At 53.0% G+C, this 23275-nt stretch overlaps 1 protein-coding gene across 2 annotated transcripts; it reads right to left on the reverse strand.

The window, feature by feature from the left end:
* Positions 1–1629: 1629 nt before the first annotated feature.
* LOC311200248 (ATP-dependent RNA helicase DDX19B) lies at positions 1630–13736 on the reverse strand. 2 transcript variants are annotated; one of them, XM_084274450.1, is made up of 12 exons: positions 13645–13736; positions 12443–12491; positions 11967–12020; positions 10923–11058; positions 9342–9434; positions 8224–8326; positions 7364–7478; positions 7059–7236; positions 6373–6610; positions 5229–5391; positions 3585–3776; positions 1630–2474 (listed from the first exon to the last, which is right to left on the reverse strand). In XM_084274450.1, the coding sequence occupies exons 1-12, from the start codon at positions 13699–13701 to the stop codon at positions 2413–2415; spliced, it is 1440 nt and encodes a 479-aa protein (XP_084130576.1). In that variant the 5' UTR covers positions 13702–13736; the 3' UTR covers positions 1630–2412. The 2 variants fall into 2 exon arrangements, with proteins under 2 accessions (XP_084130576.1, XP_084130577.1); XM_084274451.1 differs by lacking the exon at positions 12443–12491.
* Between the last annotated feature and the right edge of the window lie 9539 nt (positions 13737–23275).

A 23275-nucleotide genomic window follows, 5' to 3' on the forward strand; every position in this document is an offset into this window, starting at 1 on the left:
CCAGAAGAGTTCTTTGCTGGCCAGGTCTTGCTGCAAATCCCTTCCCAGGGAGGATGTACCAGCCCTGGGGCTGTTCTCCCCAGGATTCTCCAGTGAGGTGGAAAGCCCTGGTTGGAGGCCGGACACCCACCAGTCGTTGCTCTTGGTCAGCAGTGACTCCAGCCTTGAGTCAGCTGGTGTTTGCTCTGTGGGGCCTGCAGAGAGTGTCTGGCTGCTCCACCAGACCCCAGCCACACAAACCCACAGCCAGGTAACAGCTGGGTGAGGCGTGTTTCTCCCCCCATTCTCCTCCTCCCAGTAGGAGAGTTGTGGGGGGGGTGGGGGGTGTGTGTGTGTGTCTCAGCAGCACCTTTGCAAAGGCAGCACTGCAGAGGAAGAACAGTATCTCTCTGACCTCAGTTACAGTGTGGTCTTGGTTCAGAAGCTCCCTGGGGGAAGCTTGGCCGAATCTCGGCACTGAGTGAGGTGAAGGCCAGTCTGCCAGAGCACACCTGAGACCTGGAGCAGGAAACCCGTCAGGACTCCTGCCTGGGGGTGTGTCTGAGGAAGAAACAAGCAGAGGCAGCGTTCAGTAATTGTCTTTATTCCAATTAAAAGTACATCAGAAACAGCACACAGGCCCAGCAGCTTTCATGACAATTCAACCCGACACTCTGCTGTCACAAGGTCATTCAGCTGTACTACAAGAGTAGGTGTTTGAAACGAGTCCTCCACCCGACACGCAAGCACTCACTCACCTGCCACTTTTAATAGGATTCAACAGAATAAAAATAGATACACCCCAGAATACAAAAAGTTTAATTTTCAGTTTGTTTTTTTCTTTTTTTTTTGTTTTGTTTTTTTCTCACTAAAGCCTTTGTACAAATTGATAAAAGGGTGCACGATTTCCTAAAATTTTAGGTACATTTTAAACGAGCCTTTTTTTTTTACTTGGTAAAAGGATCCACGTTCCTGTCTTTGAACAGAAGATGATGGCCAGAATTGCAAAGAAAAATTCCTAGTGACATTTACAATTTATACATCTGTTTTGAAGTGATTCCTGCGCTGAGTCGCAGGCCCACAGATGCTCATGCATGTCCTGTTTCCACCCCCTCCCCCCAAAAAAAAAGCTGTGCACCCTAAGTTCTAGTTCAGAAGCCTCCTTCTCCTGGAAGCCAGGCTCAGGGAACAACCCGAGAATGGTCCCAAATGACCTACAAGCACAGGAGATCTTTCCCTCTCTGGCAAGGATCACCCTGGGGCAAGGGACAAATGGGCTATGAGCACAGTGGGAGTGGAGCGCTTCCCCTCTGTGAGCTGGCTGAGCAGTTTAACTCAAGACTCCGGTACTGGAACATTGTAACAGGTAAATTTGGTGTTGGAAAGGGCTGTTTTGGTTCTGGTCAATACAAGCTATAGCTCTGTGTTGGGTATTCTCTTACTCCTATCAGCCACCAGTGAAGCACAGCAGCTCTGTGTTACCCATGTGGAGCTTCCCAGCAGCATCTCCCAACTGGCAGCACCTGTCTCAAGGTGACCCAACCCCCACTCCAACAGACATTAGCATTTCACAGAGGTGAATTTATTCAGAAAAATTAATTAATACAGTCCCCTCCCTCCCCCAGCCCACCTACCTACACCTTGGCAAGGTTAACCGCTTCACCCCAGTGCCTCCAGCCCGTGCTCAAGTGCTGTGGCCCCTGTGCTGCTTTACACACAGTGCCTGTTCCAACAAAGCAGAGGAGGAACTAAAGGAAAACACCATCCAGCGAAAGCACCACGGTGTCTGCGAGTAGGAGCTACCAGAGACATCCTTGGGATAATTTAGGTAAGGAAAAGCAGGGCAAATCCATCAAAAAAAAAAGCCAGAAGTGGGTTTTTAAAAGAGCTGAGGGGAGCGCCAAAGGGAATGGCATCCTATTTGTACAAGCCAAGATATTAACCAAAACCAGCTGCCTTGTTTGGTGTGGGGGCTGGTTGGGTGGGGTTTGAGTTTCTTCTTTATACTTACGTCCATGATATATTTGACTGTTGAATTTTAACTGATCAGGCTACTGCTGACCTTTACTCCAATTAAAGGCAATAAAGCTTTTGTTTGTTTTTGTTTAAAAAAAACGGTTTGGATAATTCCATATTAATTCCATATTGCCCTTTTTTTGTTGTTTTTTTGGCAAGTATTTCTCTTAATCCCAAAGATCTTCCCGTTTTAAGGCTAAACTAAGAAATGTTAAAAGCTTCTGTAAACATTTCCTCTTCCTCCCCTTAGTAGCACAATTTGAAGTCCGACTTTTTCAAATGAGGTAATTTTTGTGTACTCATATTTAAAGAGTCCTTTTCGGGACGAGCTGAGAGGCGTGCCAATCTGAACGCTGATCCAATTGTAGCGGGAGAGCTTCCACAGCGGGGTTACACACCACTTCCAGCAGCTGTACTTCAGTTAGTTATCTTCTCAATTTCATCCAAGTCGTCGGTATCCAATTTGTTTATCTTTTTGTCTGGGAAAGATAAGAAATAGGTCAGGTTTCCTAATGTGGGGCAGAGAAGGAACAGCTGTTCTCTTTCGCTGGTCTTGAGGAGTTTGGGTTTGTCCATGAACTGTTGGGTCAGGTTTTAAAACTACAACATAAAACTTTGCCACTCACTCCAAGAGAGACACAAGGAGTGTGTCCAGGGATGGGCAGCGGAGCTGGGGAAGTGGCTGGGACACACGTCTCATGAGGAGTGGCTGAGGGAACTGGAATTGTTCAGTCTGGAGGAGGCTCAGGGGAGACCTTAACACTCTATCCAGCTCTCTGCAAGGAGGTTGTGGTGAGCTGGGGCTCAGCCTCTTCTCGCAGATAACCAGCAACAGGATGAGAGGGAATGGCTGCCAGTTGTGCCAGGGGAGGTTCAGGTTAGAAAATGAGGAGAAATTTCTTCTCAGAGAGAGGCTGGGCATCAGAACGGGCTGCCCAGGGAGGTGGTGGAGTCACCGTCCCGTGGGATGTTCAAGGAAAGGTTGCATGAGGGACTGGGGACGTGGGTTAGTGGTGGGTGGATGGTTGGACTGGATGATCTTAGAGACCTTTTCCAACCTTAAGGATTCTCTGATTCACCCACCTGGGGAGTCAGTTGGTTCCAGAGATGGGTAACGTCTGTTTTAAGGACTCTCCCAACAGCCTGTGAACAGGCACCTCTGTTCCCAAGGGCACGGAGAGATAGGAGAGGGGTGATGGTTTTAAACTAGAAAAGGGGAGATTTAGGCTGGATATTGGAAGAAATTCTTCCCTCTGAGGGTGGTGAGACACTCGCACAGGGTGCCTAGAGAGCTGGTGGAGGCCCCATCCCTGGAGACATTCAAGGTCAGGCTTGATGGGCTCTGAACAACCTGCTCTAGTGAAGATGTCCCTGCTCACTGCAGGGTGGGACTGGATGGGGTCTGGAGGTCCCTCCCCACCTAACACTTCCTGCTCCCATCCCAATCCTACATGACGCTACACAAGATGCAGCCGATGTGCCCTTCTGCTCGCCAGCAGCCCGTGAGATCTGCCCAGTGTACGGCCTGTCACGACTGTGCAGAAACAGCACCCAACTGCAGAGGAAGAAGGAAGTCAGAGGGTACATACTGAAATGTTCCTGGATTCTGTTGAGAATATTCATGCTGTGCTTGCTGTCCACCATGTTAATAGCCAGTCCTCGCTTCCCAAAGCGACCGGTACGCCCAATCCGATGCAGGTACGTCTCGTTATCTGGATTTCCGACTTTATCCACAGGAAGGTCAAAATTGATAACGACAGAGACCTGTTCTACATCGATCCCTGATAAGGAGCAAACATCAGATTAACACAACTACATTCAAACAACCTGACATACCCAGGGATTGCTGCGTGGCTGCTTCCACACGGGGTGAACAGCCAGGTTCAAACTCAGACAAGGATCTTTTCCCCAATATCAGGGACAGGGAGGGGATTGTCCCTCTCTGCTCTGCCCTCATGAGGCCCCAGCTGGAGTCCTTTGTCCAGTGCTGGGGCCACAATACAAGATGTAGAACTGTTGGAGAGGGGTCAGAGGAGCCACAAAGATGATCAGAGGGCTGGAGCAGCTCCACTATGGAGAGAGGCTGGGGGAGCTGGGCTGGTTCAGCCTGGAGAAGAGAAGGCTGTGGGGGGACCTCATTGCAGCCTCCCAGTCCCTGAAGAGAGCAGAGGAACAGGAGGGGAATCAGCTTGTTAAAGGGCAGAGACTGGCAGGACAAGGGGGATGGAGTGAAGCTGGAGGAGGGGTGGTTTAAATTAGCTATTAGAGGTAAGTTCTTTCCAGAGAGAGTGGTGAGGGGCTGGAAGGGGCTGCCCAGAGAGGGGGTGAGTGTCCCATCCCTGGGGGTGTTCAAGGCCAGGTTGGATGGGGTCCTGGGCAACCTTGTGTAGCTCCAGGCCTGGAGGTTGGTGTCCCTGCCTGTGGCAGGGGGTTGGAGCTCTGTGATCCCTGGGGTCCCTTCCAACCCAGACCAGGCTGGGATTCCATCCCCAAGCAGCTTGGCTCTGCCCTGGCTTTGCTCAGCGTCGGTTTGCTGAGTTTCCATTTCCCTGGGGTGAGGAGGGACCCAGCTTCCAGTAACCTGTTGCTGGCAAAGGGCTGTGGAACAACCGCAGTGTCTGTTCCTTTCGCTTTCTCCTTTGCTGTTGGGTGCTGGGCAGCAGGCGAGTCCGACTGTTTCGTTCCCAGAGGATGTCAAGCGGTCACAGTTGACCATTCTGTGATTCTATGATATCACATGTGATTTGAAACAAAACCCATCTAGCTGCTACACCACAGAATCCCACTGAAACAGATGATGGAAACGCAGTTGGAGATCCTTTAACCAGCACTTGGAGGTTTTGGAAACTCCCTCTGAAGCGGTTCAGCCCCTGTGGATTTTTCCAAGCTCTCAACTGCTCTAGGACGTCCAATTGCAACATACGTTTCCACTAGATTTCAGGATTTTGCAGATCTCCCTATTTCAGAATGTGGTTTTAGAGCTCACAGCAGCACAAACCATGTTTGGCATCAGAAGCACAAGATTCTCAGGATGGAGAAGTTGCAGAAGTTGCAGGAAGCCTCCAAGCCCGGCTTTGCCACAGGCTTCTTTATCCCACAGACACAGCCAGCAGCCCAGGAATTACTGTAAGGACCCCGATTTCGCTGGACTAGAAGGGCTGCGGCCATGAATCCTTTCTGCAAGCCACCCAGCATTATCCTAGGACACACTCCCATGCGCGGCCGTGCCCTACCTCTGGCACAGACGTTTGTGGTCACCAGCACCTTCTCCTTGCCCTCTCTGAAGCGCTCTATTACAGCAGCTCTCTGTTCCACCATCATTTCCCCGCTGAGCAGTGCCACCTGATGGCCTTCCTTGGAAAGCTCTGCCGCCAGCCAGCCGGCCGTCTTCCGAGTCTGAAACACAAAGTTTGAATGTGTTTATGAAGTTTTATCACTGTAAAGTGGTAACAAACCTCTCTGGGAGCAATCGGGAGCTCTGTGGCTGCTCAGTTTCCACCTCAAAAGGAAAGAGCCTCGAAGTGCTGTGCCCATCCCTGTGCCATCACAAACACCTCACACACCAGAGCCAGGGAAACGCCTGCCTGCCGCTGCCGGAGCCCTCGCGTAAGAGAAGGACACGTTTTCTTTGCGCTTTGCTCCTTCACTCTACCAAAGACTCACAAAGAAACAAAACCACTCAGCTTGGAAACCAGCAGGGTTACAGCTGAATGTAGCTGTGAAATCGATCACGGGCTCTGTGCAGTCTTGAATTAAACAGTTTCCTGAGCTCTGGTTACGTCTGATATTATTACAGCTCTAACCAGCATCGAAGCAGACTGCTGCAGCAGGCTCCAAACACAGGTTCTACCTTCTCTGAGCTAGCTTTACATGCTGTTCTGGTGCTGTCAGCAATGCTTGGTTTGGGTTTTTTCTGTGAGTTATAGTGGTTTCCAGAGAAAAAAGCAATCTTGGTACAATTCACAGGGTGGCCCCAGAGCTGTACCACCCGTTACCCAAGGGAAAGAGAGGCCCAGGAAAAGTGATGCACCAGCTGCACAGATACCAGCCTTCCCCATCCCTCATATTCTGCCCTATTTTTATCCATTTTCCAACCCCAAATGTGTGGTTTCCAGTAGTCCTGAGTACTACTTTGTTTTGGAAAAAACGTGGGGTTAATCTGATCTTTGTTTCAGAGGACTTCAGGGATAAAAATGACCTGGATGGACAAACCCCACAGAAATGTGATTTCATTCAGAGGGAAGTAGAAAAGCCAGAGAAAAGGGCAATTTGTGTTCTCAGTTTCTTTCTGAAAGAAAAGACGGTGCCTGGCTGGGTTTTTAGCACCAGAAGACAGCAACAGGGTCGTTGGGACGAATGTTCCCTGAAAGGACTCACGTGGCAGAAGATCATGGCCTGGGCAATGGTGATAGCGCCGTAGATATTACAGAGAGCCTGGAACTTCTCATCTCTGTTATTGCACAGAACGTAATACTGCTTAATAGTGTCCAGTGTCTCCTCCTCTCGCTTCAGTTTGATAACGTTTGGGTCAGGAACAATTTTTTGAGCAAACTTCCACACAGAATCCTCAAAAGTGGCTGAAAACAGAAGCATCTGGCAGTCCCTGGGGAGCATTCTGCAAGAGAGACCAAAATGGGCAGGGTTCCTACACAACACTGGCGTCTCTCCGCCTCCCTCCAATATCCTGATGGGATTAATGCTACTGGCAAAGCAGAATGATAACCTCAGAGCCAGTTATTTCAGTGGCTGGAAAGACTAGTGCTAATCTTACCAACACCTGATGGCTCCCTCACGGACCAGCAGCATCCAGACTGGCATTTGTAAAAAATTAATAACCCCTCCTCCAGGGACAGGCTTTTTATTCTGGAAGAAAATGAAACTGCTTATCCTCCCCTGATGTGCTGCCTCTATTAACTATCTAGATTAGAGCTAAATATATCGTTTTAATCTTGTTGCTTTATCGGTGAGACACCAGTCAGGAACCCAGCCCTGCGGTCCCTATGTTACAAGGGAGCTGGAACTGAAACAAAAATCACCTCAGGCAATGTAGGCTGAGTCCTTACCTTTGGATGCGGATGCTCTGGTCCTGATGGCCCTGGGTGGCTATCATCACGTCAGCCTCATCCAAGACAAAGACTTTAATTTTCTTGGGATCTATGAATTTCAGTTTGGCACACCAGTCCAGCACCGTGCCTGGCGTGCCGATAACAATCTGCTCGGAGATCTTCTGACCTCGCTCCACTGGCAACAGAGAAAGGAAAGGTTTCTTAGGAGCTCGCCCCTCTCTGAACGAGCCTGGTTCACCATCGTGCCTGAAGAACATCACTTTCTCCTTTGCAGTGTGTTGGCAGCATTCCACCTTACTCACATTTATTGCCTCGGACAGCATAAGCGAGTTTCAGCTCCGGGTAAAACTTCCCCATCTGTTCAATCACTTTCCCCGTCTGAAGGGCCAGCTCGTATGTTGGGGAAAGGCACAGACACTGAAGGGACAGAAGGATAACACGTTCGAGGTGACCAGCATCCTGGGCAATGCCATCACACATGCTTTTAAAACCCTTACTGCTGAAGCTTTCCTAATGATGAACACGTGAGCAGCGAATGGTTTCCAAAAGCCACTGTGGTCTGCACGCTACTGGCTTGGTGTGTTCAGTTCTGCTCCTCGGCCCTGCCAGGGACATGCACAGACAGCAGGGACAACGAACCCAACACTGATAATTAGACTGAGAGAGAACAGCATGGGTTTTTTAGGAGGAGGATTTAACCTAGCAGTAGTTACCAAGGCTATCTCATCAGTGAAATGAGTTAAAAGCCCCTTTGTGGGCATTCTCTGTTCTGTTGTTACAGATCTCTTTCATCCTAAATTCCACTGACTTAACCCCCTCTGGCCTGCAGTATTTATCTGATGTAGTTTCTCCCAGCATGCTAATCCCCAAATTAACTCCCCGCAGAGTGATGGCATCCCGAGTGATGCAAGGGAGCAACCAGAAAGGAGCAAGCTGTGAGCAAACCCCACATCTGTTGCCTTAAAGCCATTTGGACAGATACCCAAACCACCAGCCCCTAACAAACAGTCAGCAGTTTACAGAAACAGTTGCACAGAGGTATGTTCATCACGCTATAAATTTACTATCAAAGGTCTCCAAAGAAGCCCAACCTCTTCACTAGGCGGCTCTACACCACCACAAACCCTCCAACCCCAAACACTCGCATTCCAGAAACTTTTACCTGTGGATACTTGTTTCCAGGTTCAACACGACTGAGCATGGCCAGGACAAAGGCAGCTGTCTTGCCAGTACCGGACTGAGACTGTGCGATCAGGTTCTGTGGGCTGGAGAACACACAGCAGGCACAAGCTCAACCAGATGAACCACCCAGACAGCGTTTCAAAGGGGTTCAATGATAAAGAAAACACAATGAGTGGCATTTCAGATTTACCACCGCTCCAGGTTGGTGCCTAACTTGACTGGCTACACCCCCTACCTCTGCCCTCCACCAATGTCTCTTTCAGCAGCTCTTGATTATGGAGATTTGGAAGAAAAACTGTGATTATCTGTCAGTACTTTTCCATTTTGCACATCTCCCCCTAGTGACTTAATACTTCATAGGTTTCAGTTCAGGGGCACAGAGAGAAAAGGCAGCCAGGTGGGCAAGGCATCAACTCAACCACTCCCACCTACCCAGGATTTCTGGAGCTACGTTCCATATTTTCTCCCTGAACTGCCTGGGAGAGTTGGGCCTGGAGAAGAGAAGGGTCCAAGGTGACCTTACAGCACCTTCCAGACCCTGAAGGGGCTACAGGAAAGCTGGGGAGGGACTTTTTAGAAGGGCCTGGAGTGACAGGATGAGGAGGAATGGTTTTAAATTGGAAGGGGGGAGATTTAGATTGGATATTAGGAAGAAATTCTACACTCTGAAGGTGGTAAGGCCCTGGCACAGGGTGCCCGGGAGGTGGTGGCTGCCCCCTCCCTGGAGGTGTTCAAGGCCAGGTTGGATGGGGCCTTGAGCAGCCTGGGCTGGTGAGAGGTGTCCCTGCCCACAGCAGGGGTGGGACTGGATGGTCTTTGAGGTCCCTTCCAATCCAAACCAGTTGGGATTCTAACTGAACAGAAATACTGTATTGACCTCAGCCAAACACAGCAGCACTGTGTGGTCAGTGCCTGTCCTAGGAGGACAAATCCAGGGCCGCTGTCACGTAGTTGGTGACCACAGAAACACAGCAGCACAGGAACCCTCTCAACACAGCCCCAGGCAGCTCCCTCATCATCATCCTCCCATCCAAAACTCAGCTAAATTTTTCAAATCCTTCCTATACTGGAAGGGAGTGGAAAGTTATGTATACATACGGTTCAGCAAGCATCATGGGCAGGGCGTTCTCTTGGATCTTCGATGGCCTATTGAAGCCCATGGCATAGACACCTTGCAGGAGCTGTGGTTTCCTGAAAACAAAGTTTTGATACTGTGACCATACACTTCGTTTTTGTTTGAGTACAAAAAGGTGAGGAAAAGCCTTGCAAGCAGACCCAGAGCTGCCTCGATTTCCTAAACCAGCCTGCACATCTGCCTTTCATGGCCACAGGGAAAACCTTGTGTCACAGTGTGAGGTCAGCACTGGGCTTCTTGTTCTAAAGCCGCTTTTCAGACAGCCCTGGGAATCCCAGAGCAGAAAGCATTAATCCTGTCCTTCAGGCCAATCCCTTTTCCTCAGCCATCCTTAATCTCGGCACCGAAATTATTGTTCAACTACAGGACAACGTGATCTTAGTATCCAAGGAATAAAGTGTGATGTCATGAAACCCCTGCGCAGGGTTTCAGGACCCTCATTAAGTCATGACAGGTTCTGTAATACCAACTGACACCCTAACACTGGAGGGATACTGGGTTAGTGCACAAAACCCAGTCAACAACCAACAAGCTCAGCTGGCTGTATGGACACCTTGTGACCCACGGTGACAGCGCTCAACCTGAGACGTGTGATGACACTGCTCGTCATCAAAAGCACCAGCTGCTATTTCTCAGGGCAGCTTTCTAGTCTCAGCAGGTACTTGTGCTGACATGGAGCTCCAAGAACAACCTAAACCAAAGGTTACGGCGCTACCGAATCCTTAACCAACAACGTCTGAGTGCTCACTGGAGTGCTGTTAGTGGTGCTCAGCAGTGAGGGTTTTCCTCTCAAAGCAGGTTACAGGTTTCCTGCCCACCGTTTCCTGCTGTTAAGAACTTCCCACTCAGCACAACAAGCTTTTTAAGAGAACCACATATGACTTTCAGACAGCGGCTGGAACAAAAGCTCTTTGAAAGTGTAACCTTGCACTGCTCAGAAACAAGGACATACACAGCCCGGCTCTGCGACAGTTGCCAAGGCTACACCAAGTCGTAACAAAATGAAGACTCAATTAGTCTGGCTGTCCCCATCATTAACTCACTTGGATTGTTCGGCTACTGGCAGATGGGAATTAGTCTAACAGGCATTACAGGACCTCAGCTTTTTTTTCTGTAGAGGCTCAGCCACTAACATTAACGAAGTGAAACGACACTCTGACATTGCACGGCAAGAAGTCTCGTTGGCTCAGATTTCCCCGTGGAGCTTGCAGAAAAGCAACAAACCCCAAACATCAATACAGCCAGGAACAATCCCAACAGGACAGCCTCCCCAGCACATTAAAAAAAATAAATTCATAAGTCTCTCAGGCCTGAAATGCAGCTATTGGCACAGCTAAAGGTACTCAGCATGAAGGGGGAGAAAATACACAAGCAGCTTGTTTCAGATAAAAGCCTTCATGAGGCACTGAGATAAAATAATTCTCCTTGCGTTTAAATAATGATACGCTAACTTATTAGCAACAAATTTGCAATAGGTTGAAGCAGAAACCCATAAGCTTTTAAGCAAAACCTGCTACAGAGCCAGGGAATCTAACAGGACTTACAGTCGCAGTTCCTCAAAGGACTTTACGGAGTAGAGAGGCGACGTGGGATCCCTCTGCAGCACCTCCACTTGATTTGTTGTGTCAACCAAGTTACTGCGGATTAGCTTGTTCAACAAGGACTGGGCAGCTCTGTCCTCTGTTGGAAAAGGAGGTAGAAAAAAACCCCAAACTAAATCAGAGCCCGTTTCAGGTGTCACTCCTGCTGAAACACTACATTACTGAGCCCAGCAGAGGACAAGAAGAATCTAGAAACCGAAGTTCTGTAGTACAGAGATGTCTAAAAGAGCCAAAACTTGCTGAACAAGACATCTACAGGGGTACCGCAGGGATCCGCATGTAACGTTTAGGAAGACAGACCAGAGCGAGCGCTGTTTGAAGGGGGGAACCTTAACAGGTCCAGAACTCTGCTCACTTAAGGTATCATAGCTTAGCACCTAACTGGAGGGCAGGGCAGGGTTGAAAGCCTCTGCTGTTATCCGAGGTGTGGGCAGACACCTTTCAGGTGGGCTTTTTCTTTTAATTTTAAAAAAAAAAGTCTGAGGGCAAGCGGTTCCTTTGAAAGATCCCAGGGCTGATCCACAGCAAGCGCTGAGGACACGTGAGGTCAAAGGGAACGCCCGGAGTGCTGCACTTTGGGGTTTTGCTAACAAGTCTGTTTACTAAAGCAAGTTTCTCTCAAGCCACTTTCTGAAGGATTTAGAGCCGTTACCCACCTCTTAACAGCCATTTCATAAAGGCAACATGTTGGTTCCTACAGCAATTCCAGCTCCAGGTTATCCAACTGCTCCTGTATCCAGTCCTGCCTTTGAGGATACTGCTATCCCCATATTTCTCTCCACTCTAATCCAGGAGTCTCCCAAGTTATTACAGGACCCAATGGCTTTAAAAGTATTATGGAGGGAGGACATGTCTTACAATTAAGTCCTTGGGGCAGGATACAAGATAATAAAACATAAGACATAAGGCAGACTTACTTTAAGTACACATAAAATTAATTTCTTTTCAATATTCCTTGCCAAAGCTTTTCTTCAAGAAGGCACTTACCCTTCTCCTCATCCTCTGTTTTCTCTATGTTGTCGTCGGCTTTTACAACAGCACCTAAATTAAGAGAGACAGGTTTGGGGCAGACGTGAGGTCAGGCAGCTCACACCTGCCGTTTTAGGGTTTGAATATTGGGGAGGAAGCTACAAAATAGCCCATCTTCCTGACCAGAGCCCTGTGCACTAGAAACCTGAGTCGTGGCTGGCTCTCTACAGCCAAATTGAATTTTATCACCCACAGCAAGAGATTTTGCCCATGCAGCTCCCTGAGCACATCACAAGACGATTAAAAAAAATTACCCTAGCAGAACAAGCACTCAAGGCAGATATTTAGTCTACACCGCTGTTTAATCTTAGCTTTGTATTTCCCTTTTCTGGAATTTCTTAACTAATGGGGAATTTACTTTGTCAGCAGTGCTGCAATCCCAACAGAAAAACATCATGCCCCTTTCTAAGGCCAGTGGGGCAGCTGCAACTCACCATTGGCATCTGGTTTGCTTTTTTCCTCCTTCAGGTGTAAACTGCTCAACTACAAGTGAAGAAAAACACAAAACCGGTGTCACTCAAAGGGTACAGTTCCTACATCATACTGACAGCCAGGAAAACCTGAGCACTCATCAAGAGTTACTGACGACAAAAGCTACTGCGCAGGCCCCAGCAAGAACTGGCACTCAAAGGGAAATCATCAGGTGAAGCAAGCAAGATTAACACGAGTTTCCAGACAAATGCAACTTCTTCTAAGGTGTCACAGTGACACAGCGAAGGGGATTGTCTCCTGGCCCTGTATCTCTTGTTTCCCGATAGCTGATGGAAAACAGGAGAAAATTCACAACCAGGATGGAAAACGGAGCGAAGGGCAGCCTGGAATGAGCCCCTCTTACTGCGGATTTGGTTTACCACGGCCCCAAGGGTCAGCCCACATGCCTCAAGATTAAAAATAGAATCATAGAATCACAGGTTGGAAAAGTCCTTTAAGCTCATCGAGTCCAAGCATTCCTGTCCTGTGCTAAACCAGATCCCTGAGCACCTCATCTACCCGTCTGTTAAACATATCCAGGGTCAGTGACTCAACCCCCTCCCCGGGCAGCTTGTTCCATGTGAAAAACCCAACGCCTCAAACGATTTTACACCTTGTCACCAAGGGGGGAACGAAAAAAAAGAAGTACAAAAAAGAGAGGACCAGGGAGTTTTTGGCCCCTGAGTGAAGGTGACCACCTCAGGAGCAGCGCTGCTGACAGGGCTGTGCCTGGATGCGGGGTGAGGGGGAAGGAGAGAGCACTCCCTGTCCTTCCGGTACACACAAAACGAAAAAAACCTTTATCTTGAAAAAAAAAGAAAAAGCAAACGGCACGAGAGGCGGAATTCTTTGCTGCTGCAAAGAAGCGCCCAGGCCCGGGGCCGCCCCGAGGCGGGGCTGCCGGCAGGGCCCCGCCAGCCTCGGGAAAGGCCGAGGCTTCGCTGCCCCTTCTGATGCGCCGCAAGAAGGGAAGAAGGAAGAAAGAGGGATAAAAGGAAGGGGACGGACGGGGCAGAAAAGGGTTTCCCGGCGCTCGCCGCTTCCCCTGAGGAGGCTGCGGAGGCGGCAGCGCAGCCCCGGGGGCCCCCCGCCTCCGGGCCGGACCCCCGCCTCCCTTCCTCCCGGCCGCCCCCCTCCCCGCTTCCCACCCCCCCCCCCCGCTCACCGACTCGGCCGCCGCCTCCTGCTCGTCCACGGCCAGGGCCCAGGAGTCGGTGGCCATGTCCGGGCCGTGGGGGCGCTGGAGCCGGGGCTGGCCGCGAACGATCGCAATGGCGCCGGGTGCGGGCAGGACGCCTGCGCCGGCCGCGCCATCCCCGCCCACCCGCTCCCCCATCGGTCCGGCAGGAACCGCGACAGAAGCCGCGGCGTTCCGAGAGCGGAACGTTCCGGCTTCCCCGGCCCGGGGGATGATAAAAGGGGTCAGAAAGCGCTGCGGGAGAGCTCTTGTTCAGCCGCAGCCTGGGGGTGGGCTGCGGGGCGGTGAGGGCGCGCCCCTGCCTGCCGTGGGGCTGGGGGTCCGGGCCTGGCTTTTGTTTGGGATTGGGGGCCAGGGGCTGCCCCCGCCTGGCGTGGGGCTGGGGGCCAGGGCCTGCCTCGCTGCCGGCTGTGGGGTTGTTGCAGTTTGGTGAGGCTGTGCTGCTGAGATGGTTTCCTTAAGCAGCAGTTAGAGCTTTCTGCCAGCCTGAACTATAAGCAACGAGCAATTCAAGGCCAAAGTTGCAGCCTGACAGATAGCGAGCACCTCTGAGAATCACACAGAGGAGAAAACAACCTGGAAGCAGCTGCATTTCACCACCAGAGAAGGGAGTGAGAAGATATAACGAGCTGTGCAGACACCAAGGACTGGGAGCGTGGAGGAGGTGGCCCAGGTGCTGGAGAGGAAGATGCCCCTGCAGCCCCTGGAGAAACCCATGGGAAAGGCCCAGACCCCACCTGCAGCCCGTGGAGGGGCTCCACACTGGATGGAGCAGGTGGAGACAGAGAGGAGATGCTGTGACCCTATGTTGGAACAAGCCCCTGCCAGCACTTGCAGCCGTGAGGAGAATCAGAGACACAGAGATGAGTGAGAGAGAGATTTGCACCGAAACAGGTTTGCTGGGGGAGGCTGGTGACCCCACAGAGGACTGGGACTGAGAGACACTGATTGATGACTGCACCCATAGCAGTGACCCACGCCAGGGCAGCTGGTGAATAGATAAAGCCCTGGGGAAAGGATTCACGTTGGAGAAGTTTGTGGAGGACTCTCTCCTGTGGGTGAGACCCCGTGGTGCAGCAGGGGGAGGGTGTGGAATGAATGCCCCCCCTCCCCGGCTGAGAGGGAAACCAACTTGCAAGGGACTGAGAGAAGCCCCATCTCCCTGTCCCTGCCCCTCTGTGCAGCGAGCAGGGGGAAGAAGGGAGTGAAATCATTACTAGAGTGAAGTCCGCTAAGAAGGGAGCGGGGAGGGAGGTTAGAGGTGTCTTAAGATCTGGAAAAGGAAAACAGCTCATGAAGTAACTGAGAACCCCTTTTTTTCCCAGTCCCTGCTCCCCTGTACTGCGAGCAGGGGGAAGATGGGAGCAAGATCATGACAGAGGAGCATTAGCCCAGGCAGGACCAGGCCCTTCGCTATTGCTCTGCAAACACTGCTCTGCAAGTATTACTTCTTTTTTTTTTCCTTCCAACTAAACCCCCAAATTATCAAGTCTCGTCATCTGATGCTCTCCCCTCCACCATCTAATTTGGTTTCCTCATCAGAGGTGAGAGCCTAACGTCCCTTTGCATGTTGGGATTAGCCCCCTGCCCCCTCTTCCTTCAGCCACAGACATGAACTTTGGGGTCTGGTGTTTTTATTTGTAGAGGTGACATCATGGCTTTTCTCCATGGCAACGCGCTGCAGCGCCCAGGAGGATGCTGAACACAGGAGCTGGAACGCGACGAGACTTTCAATGGGAACAGAGCAGGCGGCTGAAAGCAAGTCTGAGACGTTAGTTGGCTAATTAATTAGGGTAAAAATAAAAAGCAAGGTGGGAAGTCCCTGGGGCCAGTGGGCACTTGGGCTGCAGAAAGCAAGAGATGCTCCTGCTTCCCAGTGTAATGTTTTCCTGCAGGCACATGTGTAACTGGGATTAGCTCCATGTTAGAGATGGGAAAGTCGAGGCATAGGAAGCAAAATTGCAGTGGTTCAGCAGCACTGGCCTGAGGCAGGTTGTTCTGAGCCCTCCTTTCTAATCTTCTATCCCAATTCTGTACTGGGGTGTCCAGGGCACTGGGGACCGTCGGTGAGGTCATGGGTGTTTCTGTGTTGGTGTCCTGCACATGAAGAAAGAGAATATCTGAGCTGGTAGGGACCCATAGGCCCATCAAGTCCAACTCCTGTCTCCACACAGGCCCAGCCAAGTCAGACCATAGGGATGAGAGCATTGTCCAGACACTTTTTGCTCTCAGCCCAGCTTGGGGCTGTGACTCCTTCCCTGGGGAGCCTGTGCCAGTGCTCGACCCCCCTCTCAGCACAGAACCTCTTCCTGACACCCAGCCTAAACCTCCCCTGGTGCAGCTTCACGCTGTTCCCTCAGGTTCTGTCCCTGGTCCCCAAAGAGAGAAGAGAGATCAGCGCTGCCCCTTCACTCCCCCTTGTCAGGAAGCCACAGACCCCATGAGGTCTCCCCTCAGCCTCCTCTTCCCAGGCTGAACAACCCCAAGGACTTCAGCCTCTCCTCATAACCCTTCCCCTCCAGACCCTTCCCCATCCTTGGTGCCTCCTCTGGACACTCTCCAATAGTTTTGTGTCCCTCTTGTCCTGTGGTGCCCAAACCTGCACCCAGTGCTCGAGGTGAGGCTGCCCCAGCGCAGGGCAGAGCGGGACGATCCCCTCCCTGGCCCAGCTGGCCCACACTCCCAGCCCGTTGACACACACCGCGTTCAGAGCGTGCAAACGAGAGTTTCACAGGTATGTCCTCTTGTAACGTCGATGCCCTGACGTGTAACATCAGTGAGCTGAGCAATGAGCAGGCCAGAAGCCAGGGAAGCCTGCCCTGGGAGCCCTTCAGCTGGTCCCATAACTCTCCCGGACTGGTCCCAGGCACCAAATAGGACTGAAAACACTCCTCTGCTGTGCCATCATCTTCAGCACTGCTAGTTCCCCCTAAAAGAACTCAGTTCTCCCAAGGTCTCGCATCTGCCTCGGTCTCTGTGTCAGATCCTGCTCTGTTTTATAAATAAATACTCAGCAGCTACCAGATTTGTTGGTATGAATCCCAGGATTTTTCCTGACATATGTTATTTTCTTTGCTGGAGCTAGAAGCTGTAGTAAGCAAACATTTTAACAGGTGCCCGAGGCACGGGCCATGGGCTTCTCCACAGCTGACTTATTTGGCTGGGGAGAACTGTAAAGTCTGAAGTTTTGGGGCTTAAGTCGGGTGCTGGGCTTGGGGCGAAGGCTCTTGACCAGACATCTGCTTGCAGAGTTTCTTACTGTTATTGCTGAATTTAGGTACCAGTAAGGGGGAGCTTTACCCATCTGTGTGCTCTGCCCCAGGCTCGCGTCCAGCTCCATTTTGGCTGAGATGCTGCCCTTCCTGCTGCCTCAGTTTCCCCTTTCAGCCCTGGGTCGTTTTTCCTGCTTTTTAGTGGAAGCTGCTTGGGGCAGGGAGTGCTTCCAGCATCCCACTGTAACAACATCATTCCCCTTTGGGGAGAGTGCCCGTGGCCTGGGGGGCAGCTTGGTGAGGGGCTTTGGGCTGTGCCTGGGGAGGAAAGGGTGAGCAAGCAGACAAGACAGCAGCAGTGTGGGGAGAAGAGGGGACATGTGGCCTTGAGCTGCAGAAGACCTGGGGGGGGAGGGCTTTAAGGTGTTTTGTGTCTCTTCAGCAGGACCGAGGGGAGGACAGAGGCATGGGGTGATGGGGCAGGGGGTGTTCCCCCTCCCTGCAGCTGCTGTGGAAGATCCCACCCCAGGGAAGCCTGTTGTGGTGGTCAGTAAGACCAGTTTGGATGCCAGCTTGTATCCCCCTCTCTCTACCAAGTCGCTCATCTCCAGGGCATCTGATCAGCCTCCGGGTGGGCTTCGTCCCTTCCCCTGCAGCCCCCACAGGGAGCAGGAGGGGATGGAGAGGAGGAGGCGTGGAGAAGCTGATGGTGGTGTGTGTACAGGGTGATTGTCATGGTTACCTCCCTGACAAAACAAATGGCTCCACTTAATGATGGTCACCCAAAGAGCCCCGCACAGCCTGCGCTCCTCAGCTGCCTGCCGGTGGGAAGCGGGGCACTCGCGCCGGAACGCGGGGATCCTGCCCCCTGGATCCTGGGAAGAGCTTCGCCACGGGGGCACGTGTTGCTGTGGGTGGCTCGGTAAGCCCCTTTCCCCATCACAGACCCCCATGGACCACCCAGCGTCACTGCTCCATGGCGAGGGCCCAGGGAGGCTCAGGGGGGATGTGGATGAGTGGGGGGGGTGGCGGGAAGGGGGGTAAATGCCACAGGTCGCCGAGGTGGCTGTGTGCAGCGCTCCCCCCACCTCAAGCCCTGGCGCTTGCTCTCTCTCCCTCTCTCCCTCCCTTTCTCTCTCTCTCTCCTTATCTCTGTCTCTCCGTGTCTTCCAGAGACAAAAGCAGTCTGAAGCCGTGTCTGCCGCCTCTGGGATTTCTCCTGCCCCACCAAACCCAGTCGTGGGGGCCGGCAAGAGCGGGTGAAGTTGCTCCAACACCCCCCATCCCCATCCCCTTCCTCCTCTTCCTCCTTCTCTCAGGAAAGGTAAGACAAGCAGTGGCTACTCTCCAAATGCTCCTGCACCTTTTCAGCAGGCTGGGCTGTGTGTGCTCTGCAGGGGGTGGGGGTGGGGGGCGGAGGGGGGCTGCGTGTGTGTGCGGGTGTTACTTCCCAAGGCTGTGCACAATCGCAGCACAAAGCTGCTCTGCGAGGAGATCCCTGTCATAATATTTCTGCAGGCACAAACCCACACTTTGCAAGCCGCTGCTTCCCTGCCTTGCCTTTTCCCAGCTGGATGGGGAGCCCCTGAGCATCCCTCCCCTCCCCAAAATTGTACAGACATTAACAGGGACTGGCTCCATCTCCCTGCGGGCAGCAAAGGAGGCTGGAGGGAAGGAGGATACTGAGGGTGATGGGCTTTTGCTCTCCTGGGCAGCCAGGTGGGATATCTCGGCTGTGGACACACTGGTTTGGGAGAAGGGAGGACTGACCTTGGCAGGGTGAGTGGAAATTCTGGTGTGTCCCCTGCCCTGTAAAGGTCAGAAGCCCTGGCTTGCATTTGCCACGCTTGGCTGGGGCAGGGCAGGGGTGGATGGAGAAGGGCTGTGCTTCCCCTGGGGCCCAGTGTCCTTAGCTCCAGATGCATCTCCATGCACAGGCACATTTTAGCCCAGCCAAGATCTCTGGGCTGAGCTGCAGAGGGAGGGTTTAGCCCAGCCAAAGGGTGTCTGGGCTCAGCACCAGCACAGCAGTGAGCCCAGTGAGGCAGGGGTTAACTAAGCCCGGTATCAGAAATGCTCTCTGCGCAGTGTGACTGACAGCTAGAGAAACCAGGCTTGGGATGTGAATGGCAGTCCTTGAGACCCAGCTCCGGGTCCGATGGCTCCCCAAAATCTGGATCTGCTGGGCCTGTCAGTCACTTCTCAACCAGGAGCCATTTGCTGGGTGTCTGTCTTGGCAGGGTGCTGGCCGGATCAAGGTGCTCCCCCCAGCCTCCCCCAGCCTCCATATCCAAGGCCTCGGGGCGCCCCTTGGGGCTGTGTTACCCAGCTCCCAAAGGGATGCTTGCCTCTGACCGGAGACCTTTGCCACTGCTTTGGCAGCAGGGTACCGCATCGCCGCCCCGCAGCGGTGCTGGGGTGAAATGCAGCAGCTGGGATACCCTCACGCTCGTGTTTTGGGGTGAGGGGAGGCTGGAGACAGGAGAATGGCATTTGGAGCTTTTTCTCAGAGGTTCCTGTGGTGGATCTGTGTCTCTCCCAGGAGGTGCTGCCGTCAGGGCAAAGGCTTCTCCAGAAAAGCTGGCTTGGACAACAGAGTGCCATGTTTTAGACCTGTGGACTCCTGTTGCTTCCTAGAAATGTTTTTTTGGGGGTGATCACAGTCCCCTGGTGAGGTTTGAGCTCCATGCTTTGAGGGAGAGGGGCTGGAGGGGCCCTGCATGTTTTTGGCATGACCTGATGCTGGTGAGGGTCAGGCAAGTGAAGTTGGGGACATCACAGCTGCTCCCTGAGCAGTGCTGCCCCTGCAAAGCCAGGGAGAGCACTGAAGGGTGGCTCTGCATGCAAGTCCCAAAGGTTTGGGAAGCGCAGAGCTTCCTCTGACAGTTTGCTTCCCCATGGAGGCTGTCCAGCAGCTTCCAGAGATGCTAACCAAGGGTCATGGTGCAATGGGCACCCCACTATTAGCTGCTGGGCTGGTCCCAGGACCGTACATTGTACATCTCTGTGACACACTGGCTGTACTCATCCTGACAAGCCACTGGATGTCAGTGTTGATTGATACAGATGGAGCAGGAGGAATGTTTTACCCAGCTGCAGAAGAAACAGCCATTCTCAGAGCAGTGTGGGTATGACCCGGCTTTGGCTTGGACTTGGAGATGAGATTTCCAAGGGAACTCATTTGGGGCTGGAAAGAGGTGATAGCAGGGTGGTGCAGTGATTCAGCAGCCCCAAAACCGCCACAACGTGTGGGCTTCACATGGCTGTGTTCGTGCCTTGGGGGTGGCAGAAACAGATGGGGCTGCCTCTGGATGTTACCTCTGGGATGCAGGGCCTGATAGGGATGTGCCCCAGGCAGCACGTGGTGTTATCCCAGCCTTACTGACCTGCTGTCGGGTGTGGGTGCCAACGCCCCGGGGTTGGTGGCACTGCTGGGACCCCAGTCTGCTCCTGGGAGCTGCTCATGTCTCCAGCAGTCGTGGTTTGCTCTGTTCTTCTGTTTGATGCCTGAAAATACACCTTCGAAGAGCTTTATCCTGCTCCTGTCTTTACTACACGTGCTCAAAACCCAGATTTTTTGAGGACACATCAATGCTTAGGGATGCAGATGGGCACTCGGGCAGCTCCGGGCAGCGCTCCAGGCATTGCACCCCTTTTCCAGGCACACGAGCACCCTTTCCAGCTGAGTCCTTGAAAATCCATCCCCAAACCTCCCCTGTGCATGGGGCAGGCACCCGCAGGCAGGTAGAGGGGCTGGTGCAAGCAGCCTGCGCATCACAGAGCCACCTGCACCCCGAAACAAAGCCCTGTGCACCCTGTACGTCGCGGGGACTGACTGCCCGCTGCATCGGTGCCGCATCGGTGCCTTTCCCACAAATCATACACAGATACTGGATGGGAGCGGGGCTGGATGTGGCTGGTGTCTCTCCCTTCTCCGTGGTTGTGAAGGAGGGCAGGTTGTCAAGGAGGAGGGGAAAGAAAGATTCAGTAGCATCCCGGTGTGCCAGGTGCTGAGTGGGGCCGGCATGGGACAGCTTCTGTGCCCAGCCCTGAGCTGCTCTCCAGCCGAGATTACCAGTGTGGGGTAGTTCAGTGACACAGCAAGATGGCTGAAGGGATTTGCCAATGGTTTCCCCTTTTCCTCCTGGGATGCCAAAGGCCGCAGGAGCCCGTGGGTCGGGAGGCATCTGGTGGGGCTCGTGGGGTGATCCCACGTCGGCTAACGCGGGAGGCAGGGCACGTTGGGTGGCAGCAAGCGGACATGCCGAGGATGGGTTGGAGGCAGGGATGCTCTCTGCAGGCAGTGATTTTGGGGATGTGGGGCCCTGCCAGTCCCCATCTCAGGGGTCCAGCCCCACGACCTGGATATCGAGTGCCTGTCCTGGAGCAGCAGAGGCAGGACAAGGAGTAGTGGAAGGGGGCTCCATGGGGAGCTCTAGGGAGGATGCAGGACATGCTAGGTCTCCCTTACGCCAGCTTCTCTGCTCTCCCCTTTCCACACTGCAGTCACTTGATGGCGTTGGTGATGCAATCTGTGCTGGCAGCAACCCACTGCCTCCCAGCGCTGTCCCAAGAGCCCTCTGAGCCCACCCTACACTCGTGGGGCAGCTGCCGGAGAAGCAGGGCCAGTGCTGGGCTCCCCTCAGCACCGCTGAAGCTGCCAGAGCCGTGCAGCTCTCCCGGTGTGCTGTACACAGGGCACGGCGCGGGGCTCTGTGTGTCACTGAGTGTTCCCCAACACTTGTGCTCACCTGGGTGGTGCAGAAATCCCATGGATTCAGCGGGAGGCACGTCCCCAGCTCCTGTGGGCAAAGGGAAGCTGAGGCGTTTGTATCTCAGCCATGGTTCTGCTGTAAGTCACGGCTGAAGTCGCTCTCCTGGAGCCTGAATTCAGCCCTCTGGCAACCCCACAATGAATTCCCATCGCATTTAGCTGGTGGGGAGCATCTTCCCCTTGTCATTTATTGCTTTCTTCCTTCCCTAAGGCAAAATATCCCCCCCTCCTTCTCTCCCTGCCGGGCATTTAATCACTTCCCAATATCTTGATGACCTCTGCCCCATCTCACAGGGAGATGACCTTCCCTTGCCTCTCTCAGTGGAGGTGAACTCTTGCCACCTTCTGAGCCCAGCGAGTGTGGCTCTGAGCATCCCGTGTGCCCTGGGCTCACCGAGGGCTCCCATGCCGAGCTGGACACGGTCCCATGTCTCCTGATTGCATGGGGCTGAAGCCCCCGGGTGCATTCCCTGACTCCAGGGGCAGCCTTTGCAGTGGAAGTAGAAGAGGATGACATCGGGAACAGCTGGGAGTCACGAGTGTGGGAATCAGGAGCGTGGAATCAGGAGTGTGCCTCAACATACCGCCCTCGTTACTGCCCTCCATCATCTCCTCCGCTGCTGTTTTATTTCCCAGAGAGCCTGGCAGCTCACCCCCAGCCCAGCCAGCCCTTCCTGCTCTCCTTTGCTCTCCCTTCTTTATCTCCCTTAGCACCATTTTCCTGCCCAAAATGCTCGGTGAGTTCCTGGCCTTGATCACGTTTGCATCTTCCATGGTATTTGCATATAAAGGTGGTTTTAATAAAGCAGGGCCTGTAGGAAATGAGAAACTGATGTATTTCACTGCTGCTGGCTCCCCCTGGGCCTTGTAAATCATGGCATAAAGCCTGATAGAGCCAGCCAGGGAGAACTGCTGCCTAGCAACTTCTCCCTGTGCCCCCGGGGGAGCTGGATGTGGCCCAGAGCTACCTGAAAGGTCTCCTTTGAAACCCTCCGTTCTGGGGGAAGATGAGCTGGAACAGAGGAGAATCTGCTGGGGGTGGGTGGGTGGTGGTAGTGGGAAGGGTTGAAATGTAATTGGCAGAAGTAGCCAGCTTTGCATCTCTCTGCTGCGGAGGGATGAGTCAGCTGTTGGGGAAGGGATGGGGAGATGTGGGGCAGCAGACCCAGGCCACCACCCCATGGTGCAGCAGAAAGGGGTTATAGTGGTGACTTATCCTGGAGAAACTTGTCAGCCTGAGGGGTAATGAGAAGCAGGAGAAACAAAACCAGATGTTAACCTGTTCTGCCCTAGTTCGGGGAACAGGTGGACGTGGGAGCTGGTGAGATCCAGGCAGACCTCATCTGAGCCTCCCCTTGCACCCCCAGGCATTTAGGGCAGGGGTTTGCCTCAAGTCCTCCTGCCAGTGTCCCACCTCTATCCCCACCAGTGGAGCTGTCCAGCCCAGACCTCATCATGTCCTGGGTCAGTCACCTTTCTGTCCTCCCAAAATGAGGCGCCGGGAGCACTCAAGCGTGGTGGATGCTCAGGGCTCCTCATTCACTCCCACCTTTGTTCCTCTGCAGCTCACTGCCGTCTCTGACCCCGCCATCACCAACAGACCCCCAGGAAG

The sequence above is a fragment of the Gallinula chloropus genome (assembly GCF_964237585.1).
Source record: "Gallinula chloropus genome assembly, chromosome: 23".
Classification (NCBI taxonomy): domain Eukaryota; kingdom Metazoa; phylum Chordata; class Aves; order Gruiformes; family Rallidae; genus Gallinula; species Gallinula chloropus.

Bases quoted from the DNA above. Each gene is read 5' to 3' on its own strand.
- LOC311200248 (XM_084274450.1), bottom strand. From the start codon at position 13,701: ATGGCCACCGACTCCTGGGCCCTGGCCGTGGACGAGCAGGAGGCGGCG. The intron at 11,059-11,966 runs GTAAGTGCCTTC...CTTTTCCAACAG, and splicing joins AACAGAGGATGAGGAGAAGG to AGGACAGAGCTGCCCAGTCC. The intron at 9,435-10,922 runs GTAAGTCCTGTT...CTTTGTTTTCAG, and splicing joins TCCTTTGAGGAACTGCGACT to GAAACCACAGCTCCTGCAAG.